General features: G+C 40.9%; 1 protein-coding gene across 1 annotated transcript in view; it reads right to left on the minus strand.

The window, feature by feature from the left end:
• Positions 1-6,675: 6,675 nt before the first annotated feature.
• LOC128665860 (ribosomal protein S6 kinase alpha-5) overlaps positions 6,676-24,760 on the minus strand; it is a 141,020-nt gene continuing 122,935 nt past the window's right edge. Inside the window, exons 16-17 of the mRNA XM_053720096.1 lie at positions 16,299-16,462; positions 6,676-13,917 (exon numbers count right to left, since the gene is read on the minus strand). Coding sequence (XP_053576071.1) covers positions 13,705-13,917; positions 16,299-16,462 — 377 coding nt within the window. The 3' untranslated portion in view covers positions 6,676-13,704. The remainder of the gene's footprint in view (positions 13,918-16,298; positions 16,463-24,760) is intronic.

The following is a 24,760-nucleotide window of genomic DNA, read 5'->3' on the forward strand; positions in this document are numbered from 1 at the left end:
GGAGCTGTGGAGCAGAGTCAAACAGGGAGCTGTGTAGCAGAGTCAAACAGGGAGCTGTGGAGCAGAGTCAAACAGGGAGCAGTGGAGCAGAGTCAAACAGGGAGCAGTGGAGCAGAGTCAAACAGGGAGCAGTGGAGCAGAGTCAGACAGGGAGCAGTGGAGCAGAGTCAGACAGGGAGCTGTGGAGCAGGGTCAAACAGGGAGCTGTGGAGCAGAGTGAAACAGGGAGCAGTGTCAAACAGGGAGCTATGGAGCAGAGTCAAACAGGGAGCTATGGAGCAGAGTCAAACAGGAAGCTATGGAGCAGAGTCAAACAGGGAGCTGTGGAGCAGAGTGAAACAGGGAGCTGTGGAGCAGAGTCAAACAGGGAGCTGTGGAGCAGAGTCAAACAGGGAGCTGTAGAGCAGAGTCAAACAGGGAGCTGTGGAGCAGAGTCAAACAGGGAGCTGTGGAGCAGAGTGAAGCAGGGAGCTGTGGAGCAGAGTCAAACAGGGAGCTGTGGAGCAGAGTCAGACAGGGAGCTGTGGAGCAGAGTCAGACAGGGAGCTGTGGAGCAGAGTCAAACAGGGAGCTGTGGAGCAGAGTGAAACAGGGAGCTGTGGAGCAGAGTCAGACAGGGAGCTGTGGAGCAGAGTCAGACAGGGAGCTGTGGAGCAGAGTCAAACAGGGAGCTGTGGAGCAGGGTCAAACAGGGAGCTGTGGAGCAGAGTCAGACAGGGAGCTGTGGAGCAGAGACAGACAGGGAGCTGTGGAGCAGAGTCAAACAGGGAGCTGTGGAGCAGGGTCAAACAGGGAGCTGTGGAGCAGAGTCAGACAGGGAGCTGTGGAGCAGAGTCAGACAGGGAGCTGTGGAGCAGGGTCAAACAGGGAGCTGTGGAGCAGAGTCAAACAGGAAGCTGTGGAGCAGAGTCAAACAGGAAGCTGTGGAGCAGAGTCAAACAGGAAGCTGTGGAGCAGAGTCAAACAGGGAGCTGTGGAGCAGAGTCAGACAGGAAGCTGTGGAGCAGAGTCAAACAGGAAGCTGTGGAGCAGAGTCAAACAGGAAGCTGTGGAGCAGAGTCAAACAGGGAGCTGTGGAGCAGAGTCAAACAGGAAGCTGTGGAGCAGAGTCAAACAGGAAGCTGTGGAGCAGAGTCAAACAGGAAGCTGTGGAGCAGAGTCAAACAGGGAGCTGTGGAGCAGGGTCAAACAGGGAGCTGTGGAGCAGAGTCAAACAGGAAGCTGTGGAGCAGAGTCAAACAGGGAGCTGTGGAGCAGAGACACACAGGGAGCTGTGGAGCAGAGACAAACAGGGAGCTGTGGAGCAGAGACAAACAGGGAGCTGTGGAGCAGAGACAAACAGGGAGCTGTGGAGCAGAGACAAACAGGGAGCTGTGGAGCAGAGACAAACAGGAAGCTGTGGAGCAGAGACAAACAGGGAGCTGTGGAGCAGAGACAAACAGGGAGCTGTGGAGCAGAGACAAACAGGGAGCTGTGGAGCAGAGACAAACAGGGAGCTGTGGAGCAGAGACAAACAGGGAGCTGTGGAGCAGAGACAAACAGGGAGCTGTGGAGGAGAGACAAACAGGGAGCTGTGGGGGAGAGTCAAACAGGGAGCAGTGGGGGAGAGTCAAACAGGGAGCTGTGGAGCAGAGACAAACAGGGAGCTGTGGAGCAGAGTCAAACAGGGAGCTGTGGAGCAGAGTGAAACAGGGAGCTGTGGAGCAGAGACAAACAGGGAGCTGTGGAGCAGAGACAAACAGGGAGCTGTGGAGCAGAGACAAACAGGGAGCTGTGGAGCAGAGTCAAACAGGGAGCTGTGGAGCAGAGTCAAACAGGGAGCTGTGGAGCAGAGACAAACAGGGAGCTGTGGAGCAGAGTCAAACAGGGAGCAGTGGGGGAGAGTCAAACAGGGAGCTGTGGAGCAGAGTCAGACAAGGACACGTCAGGGCAGTCAGGTTGCAGGGCCTGGGGAAGTAGCTATACAACAGGTATCAGGCAGAGGCTGAGCTTGTACACAGCAGTAGCAATACTCTGGCAGAATGACTCTATGCTGATTAGAGCAGCAGAAATGTGAATTTATATCCAGCCCTTGCGGATGTGAAGTGGACGATAGTCAGGAATTTTCTGATATAGGAATGAGACCTATATTTTATCGATATAGATTTTTCTATATTGATAATATTAAAAAATGTGGGAAATTGCATCTGGAAAATAACTACAATCAAAGACATGTATCATGCAAAAGAGTTTTATTTCATAATAAAAACAAATTAAAAACAGTATACAGAATTCACATTCCCTTAAATAGACTATTCTCTAGTTAGACCCATGTACAGCCATTGTATGCCATAATAAAACATGATATAACAATCTCTTGCATAGCACAGCTTAGTAACCAGAGCCCTTTAATGAACTAGTGCATAAATCTCCTCCCACAGGCCTCTGTTTAAGAATAACACATAATAAAGCAAACAAAGAAAAAAAAAAGGGCTCTTGCCGGTTAAGGGTTAAGTGCTTAACCTCTCTGCTGTTCTTCTTAAAAAGAGGCACAAATAACACCTCTTCCATTTGTGTTAAAAAATGTAGTTTGTACCACGCTCCCTAGAGAGGCCAAAAAGCAAAACCTGTAAACTAGATTATCCAAATGCTGCAAATTTACGGACGTAGGGAGCGTCTGACAAGCACAATTCTTACACAGAAACGAGAGGTACGTAATGTCCTTTCATAGGGCTATGGAAGACAAAACTAAACTTTTTATGACTCAGATAAAGTTAGCAAGTTATTTATAAAGAAAGTTACAAATCTCTTCTATTATTAAATGTATCCTTTTATCTTGGTATCCTTAGTTTAGGTCTTTTTGATGAAAGCATACTGAGGTAGGCTCAAGAGCGTGCAATGTTAAACACTGCTCTATAACATTGTTACCAAGACAGGTGAACACTCCCGAGCCTACTTTAGTATGCTATCATTGAAAGGAACTGAGGAGCCCAAGATAAATTAGTAAGTTTGATGACTGTAAATTGGAAAGTTTTTATAATAATGAATGCTATCTGAATCATAAAGGTTTTATTCTTTCTTTCATGTCCCTGTAGTGGAAAAATAATATCTTTACTTATCATTTTTTTCACTACTCACCCCAAAACTTCATGTATTTAACAAAGGGGTAAAATGCAGACGGATTAGGTTCTGCTGGGGAGTGGCAAGCTGTGGTAGGCGGGGTTGTACAACTACTGCTGCTGATTGGCTGTTTCCTTCTTAGGAACAGTAGTTCTCTGTGCATCCCAAGAGGAACTTTATGTATTTAAAACCTTTTGAATGGGTTAAGAAACAGACTTCCACAGTGAGTAGTGAATAAAATGATATGATTGAATTAGAGAACATAATTGTTCCACTACATTGTCTCTTTAAAGGGACATTAAACACTAAATACACTTTATAAGCAGTATTGAGGCTATTCCCCGCCTCTCTCTAGTCATGGGTGGCGCCATGTTAAAATCTAGCTTTCACTGCATTCCAGTGCTGACGTGTTTGCACATGTTCAGTAACTCTCCTTCAGATAACCTGCAGTGAAACCTAGGTTTCAAAATGACGGCAACCATTAAAGATGGTGCATGAAATGTATTAATTGTTTAATATCGCTTTACTATGTTAACAGTCCAAATGTCCCCACAGTACAGAATATTTACTGGGTGTGTGTATATAGAGAATACATACCCACATGTGTACAGCATCCGTTCATTACTAATATAAATAACATTGCTCTCAATAAAATCATATGCTTCCAATGACAGTTTTAAGTACAATAGACATACACTGCTAAAGCAGAATTTTGTTTTTAGTTTGCACAAAAATAAAGCTTATCTGAATAAAATAAAACATGCTATACTTTCAAGCTATATACAAGAGTTTCTTTATATACAATGCACTGCACATTCATACAGATCTTAATATATACACTGCTTAGCTAGAACTGCATTTCATCTATAAATCAGACGCAATACCCTACACTTAATCCACATATATACATTGCTCAGATAATGCAGCTCTGTGTATATATATATATATATATATACACACATATATATATTTATATATACACACACACACATATATATATATATAATACAAACATATACTGTATTGCAAAAAAAAGCTTTTTAGACCCTGTGCAATAAAAAATACAGATATATACTGCACAATAGCAAAAAGAACAGCACCATAATTAATGGACATTACAAATCTCTGACCTTTTATTTAAACAGACTTGTAAACCGGTAACGTCATAATCCAGACAGAATGTTTTGCACATATCTATCTTTGGATGAGAGCACACAGTTAACTGTGCATAATCCAAGCTATGGATTACATACTACGTAGTGTAGGGGTTAAATGTTTTAAAGCCACTGTGAATAATGTAGAACATTTTTTTAAGCAAAAAGTTTAAAGAACATTAAAGGGACATGATGCTCAAAAAAAATCTCTGTTCCAACTAAAAAGAGAATGTTTCACACTGCATATGTTCTAGGGCTGAATAAACCAACTTTTAATGTTAAGTGTAGAGTCCCAGGACTTCGTTATACACAATAATACACTTCCTGTTAGCATTTCCTAAAAAATGCCCAGTGGCACAGGAATAGATTTAAGTATGATTGCAAAGCCTTGCATTTCTCTCTCCAGGGGGCTCCTCTGAGTTGTGATCATAGTGTTTGCCCACCCACTAGAAACCCACATCGGAAGTCCGGACTAGGTGCTTAGCGCTGTTTCAAAAATGTTGATCAAGGTGCATATCGCTGTGTTCATTGCTCTACAGGAAACACTGATCCGCAATTGGCCAAAACATACAATGCCCTACAAATGTATATACTGATTAGCGCTAATCAAATAGTACCCAGTAATTAAAGGGAGATCATGTAAAGAATAAAATGCTATATTCTATTGTCTGATGTGTTTCATACCTGGAAAAGGATAAACACACAGTTACAGCTGTGCTGCTCTGCCCTTCCAGATTAGGATAGAAACTGAAAAGCCAATCAGGAGCAGCTATACATGTGTATGCTCCAATCACTGGTCGTATTCAGAAACAAGCATAATGCTGTTAACCTTTAAAAAGTGCTAAAAATATTAGGGTCGATCACAGACCTTTAGAAACACATATCAAATGATTTATCTACATAAATACCCATAGACTGTAATGGTGATTTTGTGCTGAAAATCATTAGCTAAGTTTATCTAAAAGATTGTGAGCGATTCCAAAGTAAAAAGGAAATCATTCTGCAGATGCATTTAATGCTCAGTGCACATGGATATATATAAATACATTTTACAAATACATTCAGTGCTCAGCACATGATCCATACATCCAGTTTACTGCAGATACCTACACCGCAAGTACCCCTAACAGGCCAGGTTTTAATAAATATCTTAACTGGTTAGTAACCATAGTTACGGTATTAGGAAAATGTGGCCCGTTAGAGGTAACTGAGGACTGGAGTTGAGAAATAATGATCCTACAGTACACAGAGCATAATGCATACACTGGTCAGATAATTATCCATCCATATAATGTCCTGCATATACCTACACAGTGTATTAATAATCCATGTCTTGCTAAAACACTGCTCAGCTAATAATACAGCTATACATCATTGCAGGGTGATGCTGTTCTGTGCATAATGCATCCCTGTCGTATTGCAGATAAATACACAGCATACATAAAGATAAATACATACACTGTATAGGATACATAAACATAAATACATACACTGTACATCATACATAAAGATAAGTACATACACTGTACAGCATACATAAAGATAAATACATACAGTGTACAGCATACATAAATATAAATGCATACACTGTACAGCATATATAAATACATAAACTGTACAGCATACATAAAGATAAATACATACACTCTACAGCATACATAAATATAAATACATACACTGTACAGCATACATAAATATAAATATATACACTGTACAGCATACATAAAGATACATACATACACTGTACATCATACATAAAGATAAATACATACACTGTACAGCATACATAAATATAAATACATACACTGTACAGCATACATAAATATAAATACATACACTGTACAACATACATAAATATAAATACATACACTATACAGCATACATAAATATAAATACATACACTGTACAACATACATAAATATAAATACATACACTGTACAGCATACATAAATATAAATACATACACTGTACAACATACATAAATATAAATACATACACTGTACAGCATACATAAATATAAATACATACACTATACAGCATACATAAATATAAATACATACACTGTACAGCATACATAAATATAAATACATACACTATACAGCATACATAAATATAAATACATACACTGTACAGCATACATAAATATAAATACATACACTGTACAGCATACATAAAGATACATACATACACTGTACAGCATACATAAAGATAAGTACATACATTGTACAGCATACATAAATATAAATACATACACTGTACAGCATACATAAATATAAATACATACACTATACAGCATACATAAATATAAATACATACACTGTACAACATACATAAAGATACATACATACACTGTACAGCATACATAAAGATAAGTACATACATTGTACAGCATACATAAATATAAATACATACACTGTACAGCATACATAAATATAAATGCATACACCGTACAGCATACATAAAGATAAATACATACAGTGCTTGGCACACAATCAAGCACTAGCCTCTGCAAATAAATACACTGCTTAGCACATGGTCAATCCATACACTGCTCAGTGTATGCCCGATACGTACATTGCTCTGCCTTTACTGCTCAGTGTATGCCCCATACGTACATTGCTCTGCATATACATACACTGCTCAGTCTTTGCTCCATACGTATATTACTCTGCATATACATACACTGCTCAGTCTATGCCCCATACGTATATTACTCTGCATATACATACACTGCTCAGTCTATGCCCCATACGTATATTACTCTGCATATACATACACTGCTCAGTCTATGCCCCATACGTATATTACTCTGCATACACATACAGCATTCAGAGCATAATCCATTCATACACTGCTCAGTTCATGACCATATATGCTCTACAGATATTGCAATGATTAGTTAGAGAATTCAGAGACACAAATACATGCACAGAAAATTCACTGTGAGCATAAGAAAAATGACACCTACGCACAAATGTACACACACCTATGTGCACTACATAAATACAAGCACAATGCACTCACATACATTCCTAAATATCAATCCATTATCCTTGGCTTTAGTATTAAAACAATTTCTCTATTAAAAGCCACAAGTTAAAAAAAATATATGAAATCAGAATAAATTAAGTATATGAATAACTAAAGGGACACTAAACCCAAAATATTTCTTTCATGATTCATATAAAACATGTCATTTTAAACCACTTTCCAATCAAATTTTTTGTTCAAATCTTCTTCGTTCTCTTAGTATCCTTTGTTGAAAGGCAGGGAGGTAAGCTCAGGAGCGTGCACATGTCTGCAGTAGTGTATGGCAGAAATTTTGTAAGAATGTTATGCATGAGCTTTTTCCTGCCATGTGCATGCTACCTACCTGGGTATCTTTTAAACAAAGAATACCATTACAAGGAAGCAAATTTGTAAACTGGCTTTTTTTTATTTAACTGTATGCTCTGTCTGAATAAAGGAAGAAAAAGAATAGGTTTCATGTCCCTTTAAGGTCATATCTGTGGGTAGATGTTTATATATGTACATAGAGATGCGCTAAGCCACAATTCAGTCTCAAGCTTTTTTTATCCCACGTTATCTGGCAGCCTTTCAAGTCAAAGGGCTCATTTTCACCGTTATTAGAACGTCAGAAGTTGGGCAAGTGCCCATCTTGTGTGGGAATCAGGAGCCATCCAGATATCTCCTGATTGGGTGCCACCATCTGGACATGGATGCATCATATGCCACCTCCGGCCCACACAAATATCTTTCCCATGAATCCTATAATAATAGATTTAGAGTATTCCAAAAATTCTTAGGCACCCACAGTTCTTAAAATAAAACAAATTCTATTAATGTGTGTTAAAAACTAAAATGTATGCTTAGCTAGTAAATTAATGTTTCTTCAGGATGGTAAGAGTCCACAAGATTATCACATGTAGGCTATTCCTTCCCTGACCAACAGGGGGAGACAAACCAATGCCACACTCCAGAGCTTTGCGCTTCCCTTCTATCTCCCACACCACAGTCAGTCATTTTTTTCCATATGGCAAAGTAGAGAAAGAGAGAGATTCAAGGACAAAGCAGGCAAAAAAAGTGCAATAATTTCTGCCACCAGCTGCATAAGGGTAGGGCTTGTGGACTCTCACCATCCCAAAGGAAATTAATATATCAGGTAAGCATAAATTTTGTTTTTCTTCAATGGATGGTGAGAGTCCATGAGATCATGATATGTGGGCACCTATACCCAAGCAGTGAAGTCCCTCAAGAGAAAATGTATGCATGGACCAAGTAGCCACCTTGCACATGTGTTCAAGGGAGGCATCATTACAAAAGGGCCAAAAAGTGGCCACTGTCAAAACCAGAGTCTTCAAATCCTGACAAAAGAAAGGACCCTGAGACAAAAGGTCCTGTCTGAGAGGAAGGCGTCATGATGGGCAAGAGGTCATCTGAACTAGGTCTGCATACCAAGTTCTGCGAGGTCAAGTCAGAGCAATCAGAATTACTGGTGTTCTCTCCTGTTTGATTCTATCACCCTAGATAACATCACAAACAGAGGAAATAAGTGCATTAGCATGAATGACCTCATAACTACTGAGGAATTCAATAGTTTGCCTGGGGATCCCATTCTCTGGCACAACAGTGGGGCAACTTGTGGTTGAACCACAAAGCCATAAAATCTATCTCTGGGAGACCCCTGTGAGCCACTATCTAGTCGAACACCCATTAATGTAGAGACTATTCTGCAGGATTAAGGCATTTGCAACACAAAATCCACCTTCCCATACTCTGAATGTGGATGGTTGACAATTGAGCCCTATTGTGCTTCACCCATCTGGGAACGTTGTACACATATCCATCCCTTAAGAACTATAATTTCCCTGTGATGGTTGATGTAAGTTACTTTTTATAACATGGTCTGATTGAAAATGGATGTGTGATACTGGGCCAGCGCTGAAGAGCCTTGATGATTGCATGGAGTTGTAGAATGATTGGTAACCTCATCTTCTAAAGAGACCACATTCTCTGCACACTCTGCGCCTCATAAGCAGTTACCCAGTCCAGGAGATTGGGGCCTGTCATAATCCCAGTCAACTGCAGCCTTTAAAATGAGGCTCCCTGACTAAGGACTGGTAAATTTGCCCCCACGATAGGAGCTGTTGGGTTTCCTGATCTAGATTTGCTGAGACAGCGCTTCGTGATTATTGTTCCACTGATGAAGCAGTGACTGTTGAAGGGGTCTTAGGTGCCAAATGAAACTGCACCTGAGGAGACAACCATTAGCCCTATCACTTCCATGCACTGAGTTATAGTAAGAAAAGGTGTTAGCTGTAGCCAAGCACATGTTATTTGCAGTTAGAGTGTGCACTATTCTGTAAGAGAATCTCAGGGAAAGAGAGTCTATGATAAATCCCAGAAAGAACATTCAAGACTGAAAAACCAGTAAGCTCTTTGGTATATTTATGCACCAATAGTTGGTGTGTATTAGATGCAACACCATCTCTGGGTGATTCAGAGCTTCCTGTAAGGAATTTACATACACAAGGATGTTGAGACGGTATGGCGCTACAGCAATGCCTTGCAATGGAACTACCATCAGCAGGGCTCCCAATTAGCTTTGTAAACTCTATGTGATCTGGATGTATTGGAATTTGAAGATAAATATCTTTCAAGTCTATGGTAGATATAAACTGCCCCTACTGCACCCATGGAAGAATAGTGTGTATTTTTTATCTTGAAGGTAAAAACCTGTTTAAAGTTTTTAGATCCAGAATAGGCAGAAATGTTAGGGACAGGTTGGCAAATAAAGCCTTTCCTTAATCTCCTAGAGAAACTGGAGCAATGACATCCATGCCCTCCAAATCTGCCCAATCATGACAGTAAGGCTCTTGTCTTGATAGGGTCGTGTCACTTGCGAGATAGAAGGAATCTCTTGCGGGTTGACGAGGATCGAAAACTGATTTTGGATCCCTTGGAAATTATTACCAGTAACCAGGGATCTGATATGGGTTTTGCCTAAACTCCCAGATAAAGTCTCAATCTGTCTCCCACATGAATGGAATCCGAAGTGGGGGACGCACTTTCATGCTGACTTGGATGCAGGCAAAGACTTTTTGGACTGCTTTGGTCTGTACCAGGAAGTACTGTGACACCAAACAGATTTGAAAGAACTTACTGCATCAGAGGAAGAACTGTGAATAGAATAGCATCCAGGCCTGGACCAAATAGACTCTTACCCTAAAAAGGGAGAGACAGACGTCTGCTCTTAGATACCATGCCAGCAGACCAGGACTTAAGCCACAAGACACATCTAGCCAAAGCTGTCATAGTAGCACTATCAGGCAAACCATTTTAATGACCGGGTCACAAAAAGCTTTTTGCAGTCCTGATTATTCTGATGACGTCCTGGGTGTTCTCTAGAGCAGTGGTTCTCAACCAAAGTGACCTCAAGGCCCGGTAAATTTTAGCTAGACATGTCTAGGGCCCGGTAGAGAGAGTGTGTGTGTGTGTGTGTGTGTGTATGTATATAAAGGGGGGCCCACAAATGGCATCTCCACGGATCCTGGTGCATTCCTTAAGCTGGAGTTTTCAGTTGCCCTATCAGTAACTAAGCAAAAAAAAGTGTGGGTTTAGTGGGGGCCCTGGCGGGGATCTGTCGCTGTGAGGGCCATGGAGTGTGGGGTATGGCCCTGGAGGTTGGGTGCCCTTTCTCTGGACCTTAATGTTGTGGGTCCTGGCTCTGGAGGTTGAGGGGCCTGTTGGGGGCAGGGCAAGGAGGCTACCATGTTCATTTGCAAAAAATGTAATACATTTTGTTCAGTGTGAGACAGTGTTCCTGGGGCCTTGATTGGTCTCAGTCTGCCCCTGGTGTGCAGTGGGGTAAGAGTGTGCAGTGGGGGCATGACAGGTCGGGGCCCACCAGCAGGGCTATCACGGCCCGGTACTGGGCCACGGCCCGGCTGTTGAGAAACCAGGCTCTAGAGTCTAGTCAGGTTTTCACACCAAATTGACAGCAAACACCACACAGGCTACACTGAGTGCTGGACGAAAAAAGTAGCCTGGCAGCTGAAAAGACCGCCTAAGAAAGCTTTCAAGCTTCCTATCCATGGGGTCTTTGAAAGAGGTACAAACCTCTAGTGTAACAGTGGTACAAGTTGCCAACATGGAGATGGCTTTCTTCACCTTTTACAGGTACTTTGCAGAAGAAAATGCATATTTGATCGATTAGAGAACCACTATCAAATAACGTGAAGATCATAGCACTGTGTGGAGTTGGTTTGCCTCCTCCTGGTGGCTAAATAATGAATAGCCTTATGATGATCTCGTGAACTCTCGCCACCCATTAAAGGAAAATAAGTTTTGGCTTAATACATGAGCCCTTGTCAAGACAAACTTTTATCCACACCACAATTAAAAAATAAATAAATCATATTTTGGATAATTTGCTTTATATTAGGACTTGTGGGCGCATATGATCTTTTCCAGTTTTTTAAATAATTAAAACATTAAGCAACTTGGCAAAATGTAAAGAGACAGTGAGTGATATATAGATCTCTGGGAATTGAAGTGGGAGAGTGAAACTTTTGCCTTTTTTCCTAATTAACATTGAGTGGACTAGAAACTTTTTCCCGCTGGACTGGTAACTTTTTACATTTAAAGGGACAGTCTACTTGATTTTTTTTATTGTTTAAAAAGATAGATAATGCCTTTACTACCCATTTCCCAGCTTTGCATAACCAACATTGTTATATTAATATACTTTATAACCTTTAAGTTTTCCTATTTCTAAGCCACTGCAGGCCACCCCTTATCTCAGTGCTTTTTATAAGCTTTTTAAATCGTGCACAACAGCCAGACAGTGCTAGTTCATGTGTGTCATATAGATAACATTGTGCTCACTCCCGTGAAGAATGCTAATGGTTATACAAGAACCAGCACTGATTGGCTAAAATGCAAGATTGTTAAAAGCACTGAAATAAGGGGGCAGTCTGCAGAGGCTTAGATACAAGGTAATCACAGAATTAAAAAGTGTATTAATATAACAGTGCTGGTTATGCAGAACTGGGGAATGGGTAACAAACGGATTATCTATCTTTTTAAACAATAAACATTTTCAAGTAGACTGTCCCTTTAACTTTTTTCCCCCAACTAATAAACTATACTGATATTTTATCATCTGTGTGTGTATATATATATATATATATATATATATATATATATATATATATATACACACACATACATACTGGTCAGGATCCACCTACAATACTAAGTATTCATTCAATATTGTGGCTCTCAAGAGGTCAAAGAGTAACGTATGTCCTAGGTATGTTACAGGTATCTGGGTAAAATGATTATCTTAAAGGTAAATGAAAGGCAATTTTTTTTTCTTTCATGATTCAGATAGAAGACACCATTTAAAGGAAAAGTTTCCAAAGCACTATATCGCAGGAAAAACTGCATTCAACCTACGTATAACAATATGAAAAGCATTATTGTTGCTATATAATGCTCCAAAAACAAACACGCTCCTGAGCCTACCTACATGCATTTTGACAAAAGATATGAAGATGACAAACTACATTTGATAATAGAAATAAATTGAAATATTTTTACATTTTTAAATGCAACACTCTATCTTAATCTTGAAAGAAAAAAATGATTTTATGTCACTTTAAGCAAAAAATAAAAAAATAATAAAAAAAAACTTTATCAAGGGTTGTTTGCCGTCTTTGTGAACTGCAGATTGACGCCCAATATATACATTCTTCTCTTGCGCAGCAAACTTGTATTGTGATTTGCAAATGGTTTTCACATACGGTTTTACAGCAATCTTTATACAAAATTAACTTTATAAAAATATTCCTCTCTGAAATATCTACTAACATAGCTCACATTGCTTATTTTTGCTGTAAAACATTTGTGCCACACTCAGAGAGGCTGGCGCTCAGATTCTGTAGCTAAATATGCTAAAAACTGCCTGGCCCAGCCTTCATATACCAAATAGCGAATGCTTACGGCAGTGCATAAACCTATTTATAGTTTGCTGTGATTGGCCAGATTTATCCAGGCAATTTGCAGCATATTTTGGTTACATTGTTTGATTTTCGGCCTCTCTAGGGTGTGTGACAAACACAATTTTTACAGCAAAATAAATATTGTATATTGCAATGTTGCTTCATTCTCATTAAGAAATGTACGCGTTTTATGGCTCTTATATATACAAATATTTAAATGTTAGTCTATAAATATGTGCGTGAAAATGTTCAATAGTAAAATAGGTCAACATACAAGGATCCTTCTTCCTGCTAACACTGAATACACGTGCGCACACACATGATGTATGTAAACACATTCATATTAGAGTCTCTACATAAGAACAATTGCATTTGTAAATCTTGCGTTGTTTGCAAGGACTTGGTACAGTATGACTGGATTTATTGTAGTGTGAGCCAACTGGAGGTTAGAACTTTTCACCTTGGTGATTTTGGGGAACAGGCTTGGATTTGGGGGGTCGAGCCGTCGGTGCAACCAAGGAAGAGGAGGAGGAAGATGACGAGGAGCCGCTATATGCATCGTCCCCTGTTATCCTCTGCTTTAATTTGCGTCTTTTAGCAAGGGGGGCGTTTTCCACACTTTTCAGAAATACGCCCTCACGCTTTCCGCGGTTAAAGGCCTGAAAAACAAGAGTTCAGGAAAGCAATTAACGAGACCATTTGTATGACTGTATCTAGCGAGTGCGACACGGTAGTCATGGTGACGGTGTGCTTTATCATGCTGAAACGACTTGTTTACAAAAGGAAAACAAAAATCACGTCAATCACATGTTAGAAAAAAAAGGCAAGCAAATGGCTTTAACATTAAAGGGACAGTCTACAACAGAGTTTTTATTGTTTTAAAAGATAGATAATCCCTTTATTACCCATTCCCCAGTTTTGCATAACCAACACAGTTATAATACTATACTTTTAACCTCTGTGATTATCTTTTATCTAAGCCTCTGCAAACTGCCCCTTTCTTTCAGGCTTGCAGTTTAGCCAATCAGTGTCTGCTCCCAGATAACTTAATGCGCACGAGCACAGTGTTATCTATATGAAATACGTGAACTAACACCCTCTAGTGGTGAAAAACTGTTAAAATGCATTCTGAAAAGAGGTGGCCTTCAAGGTCTAAGAAATTAGCATATGAACCTCCTAGGTTAAGCTTTCAACTAAGAATACCAAGAGAATAAAGCAAAATTGGTGATAAAAGTAAATTGGAAAATTGTTTAAAATGACATGCTCTATCTGAATCATGAAAGTTTATTTTGGCCTAGACTGTCCCTTTAAAGACACATGCATATACAAATCTAGAGATACCCTCTAGTGGTGAAAAACTGTCAAAATACCCTGAGATGAGAGGTGACTTTCAAGGGCTTAGAAATTAGCATATAAACCTCCTAGGTTTAGCTTTTAACTAAGAATACCAAGAGAACAAAGCAAAATTAGTGATAGATTTGAAAATTGTTTAAAATGCATGCCCTATCTGAATAATGAAAGTTTGTTTTGGACTAAACTATCCCTTTAATATATTTATATGCGTATATATGTATTTACATTCATATATACACATATAAAAACATTAATATATATGTACACATATATAAAAAATATAAAAGTGCATTATATCCCTTTGCCATTAAGTAGATGAAAAGATGTAAAAGCATATGTATGCAATATTCATGTTTAATAAAGATTTGAACTATGTATTTACTGTATATTTCACATTTGCTCATGCGAATACGCTATATTATTTGCACAATGGGTGTTTGGGTGTTTTCAACAATTTTTTTTCTCTACTGACTTCTATGGGGAATGTGAAAATGCGATGGCGTTTGCGCGATCTCGAGTGTTAGTTTTCCCTCCCAACTTTTTTCTCCATTGATTTCTATGGGGGAATACATGTACACGCAAACTTAAGTTAGGTTTTTCATGCTATTCGGGTTAACGCTAGCGCAAAATACGTTTTTTTGGAGCTTGTAATATGAACGCAACCAGACAAGCGCAAAAAATAAAATCCTAGTGGAGTTCTCGTGATCGCAAAAAAATACTGCACCACTTGTAATCTAACCCCTTGTAATTACACAACATTTCTGTTGTGTCGCTATAGAACATATCAGACAACTCTGAACAGTTTTAAAATAAGTTAACATCCTTTTTACTACAATTATTTTTTAATAGACAAAATCTGCCCACCATTTGCCTTATTTAAAGGGACAGGCTACACCAGAATTTTTATTGTTTTAAAAGATAGATAATCCCTTTATTACCCATTCCCCAGTTTTGCATAACAAACACAGTTATATAAATACACTTTTACCTCTGTGATTACCTTGTATCCAAGCATCTTCTGACAGCCCCCTGATCACATGACTTTTTATTTATTATCTATTTACTTGCATTTAGTATTGTGTTGTGCTAACTCTTAAATAACTCAACGGGAGAGAGCAGAATGTTATCTATATGGCCCACATGAACTAGCAGTCTCCTGTTGTGAAAAGCAAATAAAAAAGCATGTGATAAGAGGCTGATTGAAGTGGCTTAAAAACAGTCAGAAATATAGAGGTTTAAATGTTATAAAGTAAATTAATATAACAATGTACAAAGCTGGGGAATGGGTAGTAAAGGTGTTATCTATCTTTTTAAACAATAACAATTTTAGTGTTGACTGTCCCTTTAAAGGAGCCAATCAGGGCTTTAGTCTGCAGACAACAAGGCGAGCTGCAGTCATAAAGTTAGTATAAAGTACTCTTTTTTGCAGTTGCTATCTGATAAAGCCAATTAGGGACAGATATGTAGCAAGTTTATCCTTGAGAAGTCAGCAGGTGCATTTCAAGTTATGAGAATTAGAAATTGCTCAATTTTCATGGCTAAATTACATGAAACGGGGGCAAAACAAATAACAAAAATATTTTGCCAAGTTTCTCCATTACGCATACATTTTATATAAAAATCTCAAGTGGTTTACTGACCCGTAAAGTGTGCACATATTTATACCACATCACACAGATGCACTCACCATGAATGTTGCATGTACACAAGTCTTTGTCGCTAAACCGCTGGACTCAAGAACATCAGGAGTCATGAGGGGTGTTGAGGAAAGAGGACGGCCTCCTTGAAGCCACTCACTCTCCTGGAGTTCACTTAGACTCAGCCGGCAGGACGGATCAACAGTCAGCAAACCTAGAAGAGAAAGAAGGGTCATTTATTGGAGGAAAAGACAAATCAGTTATACAAGAGGCAACCTCATTGCTTGAGAAAGACAGAGATAGTATTGAGTTGTATTTCTTGGCTTATATCCGTATAAGAATTCACTGACTTCACTTGACTTCAAATGTTTTGTTCACAAAGATCACATCTTCCTTAGCTTCCCAGTCTTGTATAAATAGCTGAGGAATATATTTAGAATTAACAATAAATCCATTTCTTCAAACCGTATCGCTATATGATTTATCCCTTGAGGAGCATTTCTAACAAAATATCTTCTAAGGGTCTCAGGCTCTCAACCTAGGAGTGGAAGGGGCTAAATCCTAAACTTTGTAGTCCAGGTTCCTGTTAGTCCAGGGCACTGTAAGCCAAGCCAGCTGAAGAGATGTGGCTTAGTGCTGGGTGCGCTATGGACATCTCGGTGCCTAAACAGGTTCTGGAAGGGAGCACTGAGTTTAGTGCACAGGAGCCGCAGGCTTCTTCCCTTTACTTTTCTGACTATGTTTACGGACTATAATACCTGCACTATTTGCTATTTGTGACCTGGATGTGGAAAGGACCCTGCAATGGTTTTGACGCCAAAACCTATGGTGGCGTTAAAAGGCCCTTGTTGATACCAGTCTGGTGCTTGGTTATTCTCATGAACTTCTTGGCGCACGTCTCTGCATTGCGTTTCTGGCTTGGAGCCGTTCTCATGTCCGGGTTACGCCTCAAGCCTCATGCTTGCTGGTACCGTGATCTAAGGACTGATTTACTGGCTTATGAAGATTATTCTTGACTGTCCCTTTGCCGTGACGATTGGTTCCTGATGGATTACCTGGTATTGAACTTTAGCTTGACTAACGATTACTCTCTTGGATTAACCCTGTGTGCTGACATCTGGTGGCGACCTGGGCTTTTTATTACTTTCACATCTCTTACAATTTTTTTCTTATATAATTCAGACAGAGCATAGAATGTTAAACAACTTTCCAATTTACTTCTATTATCAAATTTGCTTTTTTTCTCTTGGTATCCTTTGTTGAAGGAGCAGCAATGCACTATTGAGAGCAAGCTGAGCACACCAGGAAAGCCAATGACGAGAGGTGTATATGTGCAGCCACCAATCAGCAACAAGGAACTAGTAATGCATTGCTGCTCCTCAGCCTACCTAGGTATCCTTTTCAAGAAAGGACACCAAGAGAATGAAGCAAATTAGATTATGGAAGTAAAGTGTAAAGTTGTTTAAAATTGTATGCTCTATGTGACCCACTGGCTTTGGGTTTCATGTCCCTTTAATGTGTTCCAAATGACTTGTTATACCTACTGACAAGTATTAAATGCATGGGGAATTGTTCCTTGATGTTTATTTTTTGTATTAGATATAGTTGATTTTGTTCATTAAAACCATAGCCTGTTCTTTTCAAAGACCTGCCCATAAAAATAAACTCTGCTACATGCTATAGAGTAACTGATCACAGCATTTATATTGATCCATAATTAACCTCAGTGGATATGTTTAACCCCTTAACGACCAAGGACGTGTAGGGTATGTCCTACAAAAACTGGTAGTTAATGACCAAGGACGTACCCTGCACGTCCTCAGTGTTTTCACGTGCTGGAAGCGATCGTGATTGCTTCCAGCCACTTTCAGGGTATTGTAGTGATGCCTCAATATTGAGGCATCCTGCAATACCCTTTTTTAAGCATCCAATGCAGAGAGAATGATGGTGCCAATCGTTAGTGGGTGGGAGCCATAATAGGGAGGCTGGTGGACGGGCTATCGCTGGAGGATTTCCGGTGTGGGGTCCGGGAGTGCGCACGCACGTGATGGGGCAGAAGCGGGTGGGACCGATACACTATGGAGCATATTGAGTGGCTATAAGATAAGATATGAGGGCAATAAGATTTGGGAAAGGGATCTGGGAGGGGGAAAGGGTTATGGTATTTAGGGGGGCAGCTACACTACGGAAAAAACAGAATTTATGCTTACCTGATAAATTACTTTCTCCAACGGTGTGTCCGGTCCACGGCGTCATCCATAACTTGTGGGAATATTCTCTTCCCCAACAGGAAATTGCAAAGAGCACAGCAAAAGCTGTCCATATAGTCCCTCCTAGGCTCCGCCCACCCCAGTCATTCGACCGACGGACAGGAGAAAAAAAGGAGAAACCATAGGGTGCCGTGGTGACTGTAGTTAAAGAAAGAAATTTATCAAACCTGATTAAAAAACCAGGGCGGGCCGTGGACCGGACACACCGTTGGAGAAAGTAATTTATCAGGTAAGCATAAATTCTGTTTTCTCCAACATTGGTGTGTCCGGTCCACGGCGTCATCCATAACTTGTGGGAACCAATACCAAAGCTTTAGGACACGGATGAAGGGAGGGAGCCAATCAGGTTACCTAAACAGAAGGCCCCACGGCTTGCAAAACCTTTCTCCCAAAAATAGCCTCCGAAGAAGCAAAAGTATCAAATTTGTAGAATTTGGCAAAAGTGTGCAGTGAAGACCAAGTCGCTGCCTTACATATCTGATCAACAGAAGCCTCGTTCTTGAAGGCCCATGTGGAAGCCACAGCCCTAGTAGAGTGAGCTGTGATTCGTTCGGGAGGCTGTCGTCCGGCAGTCTCGTAAGCCAATCGGATGATGCTTTTCAGCCAAAAGGAAAGAGAGGTAGCAGTAGCTTTTTGACCTCTCCTCTTGCCAGAATAAACGACAAACAGAGAAGACGTTTGTCTGAAATCCTTTGTTGCTTCTAAATAGAACTTTAAAGCACGTACTACATCTAAATTATGTAACAAACGTTCCTTCTTTGAAACTGGATTCGGACACAAACAAGGCACAACTATTTCCTGGTTAATATTCTTGTTGGAAACAACCTTTGGAAGGAAACCAGGTTTAGTACGCAAAACAACCTTATCTGAATGGAACACCAGATAGGGCGGATTACACTGCAGAGCAGATAACTCAGAAACTCTTCTAGCAGAAGAAATAGCAACCAAAAACAGAACTTTCCAAGATAACATTTTGATATCTATGGAATGTAGAGGTTCAAACGGAACCCCTTGAAGAACTGAAAGAACTAAATTCAGACTCCAGGGAGGAGTCAAAGGTCTGTAAACAGGCTTGATTCTGACCAAAGCCTGAACAAAAGCTTGAACATCTGGCACAGCTGCCAGTCGTTTGTGTAACAAGACAGATAAAGCAGAAATCTGTCCTTTTAGAGAACTCGCTGATAATCCTTTATCCAAACCTTCTTGGAGAAAGGAAAGGATCCTAGGAATTTTAAACTTACTCCATGAGAATCCCTTGGATTCACACCAACAGATATATCTTTTCCATATTTTATGGTAAATTTTTCTAGTTACAGGTTTTCTGGCTTGTACCAGAGTATCTATCACAGAATCCGAAAACCCACGCTTAGATAAAATCAAGCGTTCAATTTCCAAGCCGTCAGCTGGAGAGAAACTAGATTTGGATGTTCGAATGGACCCTGTACTAGAAGATCCTGTCTCAAAGGCAGCTTCCATGGTGGAGCCCATGACATATTCACCAGGTCTGCATACCAAGTCCTGCATGACCACGCAGGAGCTATCAAAATCACCGAGGCCCTCTCCTGTTTGATCCTGGCTACCAGCCTGGGAATGAGAGGAAACGGTGGAAACACATAAGCTAGGTTGAAGGTCCAAGGCGCTACTAATGCATCCACTAGAGTCGCCTTGGGATCCCTGGATCTGGACCCGTAGCAAGGAACCTTGAAGTTCTGACGAGACGCCATCAGATCCATGTCTGGAATGCCCCATAATTGGGTCAACTGGGCAAAAATCTCCGGGTGGAGTTCCCACTCCCCCGGATGGAATGTCTGACGACTCAGGTAATCCGCCTCCCAGTTTTCCACTCCTGGGATGTGGATCGCAGATAGGTGGCAGGAGTGATCCTCCGCCCATTTTATGATTTTGGTCACTTCTCTCATCGCCAGGGAACTCCTTGTTCCCCCCTTATGGTTGATGTAAGCAACAGTCGTCATGTTGTCTGATTGGAATCTTATGAATCTGGCCTTTGCTAGTTGAGGCCAAGCCCTGAGAGTATTGAATATCGCTCTCAGTTCCAGAATGTTTATCGGGAGAAGAGACTCTTCCCGAGACCATAGACCCTGAGCTTTCAGGGAGTCCCAGACCGCGCCCCAGCCCACTAGACTGGCGTCGGTCGTGACGATGACCCACTCTGGTCTGCGGAAGCTCATTCCCTGGGACAGGTGATCCTGGGTTAGCCACCAATGGAGTGAGTCTTTGGTCTTCTGATCTACTTGAATCACTGGAGACAAGTCTGTATAGTCCCCATTCCACTGTTTCAGCATGCACAGTTGTAATGGTCTTAGATGAATTCGCGCAAAAGGAATTATGTCCATTGCTGCAACCATCAACCCTACTACTTCCATGCACTGAGCTATGGAAGGTCGTGGAACAGAGTGAAGAACTTGACAAGCGTTTAGAAGTTTTGACTTTCTGACATCTGTCAGGAAAATCTTCATTTCTAAAGAATCTATTATTGTCCCCAAGAAAGGAACTCTTGTCGACGGAGACAGGGAACTTTTTTCTATGTTCACCTTCCACCCGTGAGATCTGAGAAAGGCCAGAACGATGTCTGTGTGAGCCTTTGCCTTTGAAAGAGACAACGCTTGTATCAGAATGTCGTCCAAGTAAGGTGCCACTGCAATGCCCCTTGGTCTTAGAACCGCTAGAAGGGACCCGAGCACCTTTGTGAAAATCCTTGGAGCAGTGGCTAGCCCGAATGGGAGAGCCACAAACTGGTAATGTTTGTCCAGAAAGGCGAACCTTAGGAACTGATGATGATCTTTGTGGATAGGAATATGTAGATAAGCATCCTTTAGATCCACGGTAGTCATAAATTGACCCTCCTGGATTGTAGGTAAAATCGTTCGAATAGTTTCCATTTTGAACGATGGCACTCTGAGAAATTTGTTTAGAATCTTTAAATCCAGAATTGGTCTGAAGGTTCCATCTTTTTTGGGAACTACAAACAGATTTGAGTAAAACCCCAGTCCTTGTTCCACAGTTGGAACTGGGTGTATCACTCCCATTTTTAACAGGTCTTCTACACAATGTAAGAAGGCCTGTCTCTTTATTTGGTTTGAAGATAAGTGAGACATGTGGAACCTTCCCCTTGGGGGTAGTTCCTTGAATTCCAGAAGATAACCCTGAGAAACTATTTCTAGTGCCCAGGGATCCTGAACATCTCTTGCCCAAGCCTGAGCGAAGAGAGAGAGTCTGCCCCCTACTAGATCCGGTCCCGGATCGGGGGCTACTCCTTCATGCTGTTTTGGTAGCAGCAGCAGGCTTCTTGGCCTGCTTACCCTTGTTCCAGCCTTGCATCGGTTTCCAAGCTGGTTTGGTTTGCGAAGCATTACCCTCTTGTCTAGAGGCTGCAGAGTTGGAGGCCGGTCCGTTCCTGAAATTGCGAAAGGAACGAAAATTAGACTTATTCTTGGCCTTGAAAGGCCTATCTTGTGGGAGGGCATGGCCCTTACCCCCAGTGATGTCTGAGATAATCTCTTTCAATTCTGGCCCAAAAAGGGTTTTACCCTTGAAAGGGATATTAAGCAATTTTGTCTTGGAAGATACATCCGCTGACCAAGACTTTAGCCAGAGCGCTCTGCGCGCCACAATTGCAAACCCTGAATTTTTCGCCGCTAATCTAGCTAACTGCAAAGCGGCATCTAAAATAAAGGAATTAGCTAACTTAAGTGCGTGAATTCTGTCCATAACCTCCTCATACGGAGTCTCTTCTACTGAGCGACTTTTCTAGTTCCTCGAACCAGAACCACGCTGTTGTAGTGACAGGAATAATGCACGAAATAGGTTGCAGGAGGTAACCTTGCTGTACAAAAATCTTTTTAAGCAAACCCTCCAATTTTTTATCCATAGGATCTTTGAAAGCACAATTATCCTCGATAGGAATAGTAGTGCGCTTGGCTAGTGTAGAAGCTGCCCCCTCGACCTTAGGGACTGTCTGCCATAAGTCCTTTCTGGGGTCGACCATAGGAAATAATTTCTTAAATATAGGGGGGACAAAAGGTATGCCGGGCTTCTCCAACTCCTTATTCACTATGTCCGCCACCCGCTTGGGTATAGGAAAAGCGTCGGGGTGCACCGGAACCTCTAGGAACTTGTCCATCTTGCACAATTTTTCTGGAATGACCAGGTTGTCACAATCATCCAGAGTAGATAGCACCTCCTTAAGCAGTGCGCGGAGATGCTCTAATTTAAATTTAAATGTCACAACATCAGGTTCTGCCTGTTAAGAAATTCTACCTGAATCAGAAATTTCCCCATCTGACAAAACCTCCCTCATGGCCCCTTCAGATTGGTGTGAGGGTATGACAGAGCAATTATCATCAGCGCCCTCCTGCTCTACAGTGTTTAAAACAGAGCAATCACGCTTTCTCTGAAATGCAGGCATCTTGGATAAAATATTTGCTATGGAGTTATCCATTACTGCCGTCAATTGTTGCAGAGTAACAAGCATTGGCGTGCTAGAAGTACTAGGGGTCTCCTGCGTGGGCAAAACTGGTGTAGACACAGAAGGAGATGATGTAGAACTATGTCTACTCCCTTCATCTGATGAATCATCTTGGGCAACTTTACTATCTGTGGCAGTACTGTCCTTACTTTGTTTGGACGCTATGGCACAATTATCACACATATTTGAAGGGGGAGACACATTGGCTTCCATACATACAGAACATAGTCTATCTGAAGGCACAGACATGTTAAACAGGCTTAAACTTGTCAATAAAGTACAAAAACCGTTTTAAAACAAAACCGTTACTGTCTCTTTAAATTTTAAACAGGGCACACTTTTTTACTGAATATGTGAAAAACTATGAAGGAATTGTTCAATTTTAACCAAATTTTCACCACAGAGTCTTAAAGCATTCAAAGCACTGCACCCCAAATTTCAGACCTTTAACCCTTAAAATGAAAACCGGAGCCGTTTACAGTTTTAACCCCTCTACAGTCCCAGCTCCAGCCTTTGCTGCGACTTTACCAAACCCAGGGGGGTATACGATACCAAATGAAGCCTTCTAGGAACTTTTTCAACTACTTCCAGACCCACACACATGCAGCTGCATGTACTGCTCTCAAAAGTAACTGCGCAGTAATGGCGCGAAAATGAGGCTCTGCCTACTACAGAGAAGGCCCTTCCTGACTGGGAAGGTGTCTAAACCAGTGCCTGACGTAAAAAAACGTTCCCCAAAGATATAAAGTGTGAATTTCAACATCAAACTGTATAAAATGCCCAAATAAAGCAATCGATCTAGCCCATAAAAGTGTCTACCAGTTTTATAGCCCATATTAAGCCCTTTATTCTGTTTGAGACTAAGAAAATGGCTTACCGGTCCCCATGAGGGGAAAATGACAGCCTTCCAGCATTACACAGTCTTGTTAGAAATATGGCTAGTCATACCTTAAGCAGAAAAGTCTGCCAACCAACTGAAGTTATCTCATCTAAACAGTCCTGTGTGGGAACAGAAAACGATTTTAGTTACTGCTGCTAAAATCATACTCCTCTCACAAACAGAACTCTTCATCCTTTTCTGTTTCAGAGTAAATAGTACATACCAGCACTATTTTAAAATAACAAACTCTTGATAGTAGAATAAAAAACTACAACTAAACACCACATACTCTTCACCATCTCCGTGGAGATGCTGCTTGTTCAGCGGCAAAGAGAATGACTGGGGTGGGCGGAGCCTAGGAGGGACTATATGGACAGCTTTTGCTGTGCTCTTTGCCATTTCCTGTTGGGGAAGAGAATATTCCCACAAGATATGGATGACGCCGTGGACCGGACACACCAATGTTGGAGAAAACTGGTTTACTTATTTTTTAAATAGCTCAATTTTACTGGAAACTGGGTACTGGCAGACAGCTGCCAGTACCTAAGATGGCGTCTAACAGTTAGAGGAGGAGGGTTAAATAGCTGTTTAGGGGGGTCAGGGAGGTTGGGAGGTAAGGGGGGATAATACCCTGCATAATATATATATATATATATATATATATAAATCAAACACACAAAAAACCTTTTATTTTTATACTGGCAGACTTTCTGCCAATACTTAAGATGGGGGTGACCTTTGGGGGTGGGGGAGGGATCAGGGGGTGGGATGTGTCAGGTGGGAGGCTGATCTCTAAAGCTAAAATTAACCCTACAAGCTACCTATTTAACCCCTTCACTGCTGGCAATAATACAAGTAATTTTGAGGGGAAAAAAA

This window comes from Bombina bombina, chromosome 7 (assembly GCF_027579735.1).
Source record: "Bombina bombina isolate aBomBom1 chromosome 7, aBomBom1.pri, whole genome shotgun sequence".
NCBI classification, from domain to species: Eukaryota; Metazoa; Chordata; class Amphibia; order Anura; family Bombinatoridae; genus Bombina; species Bombina bombina.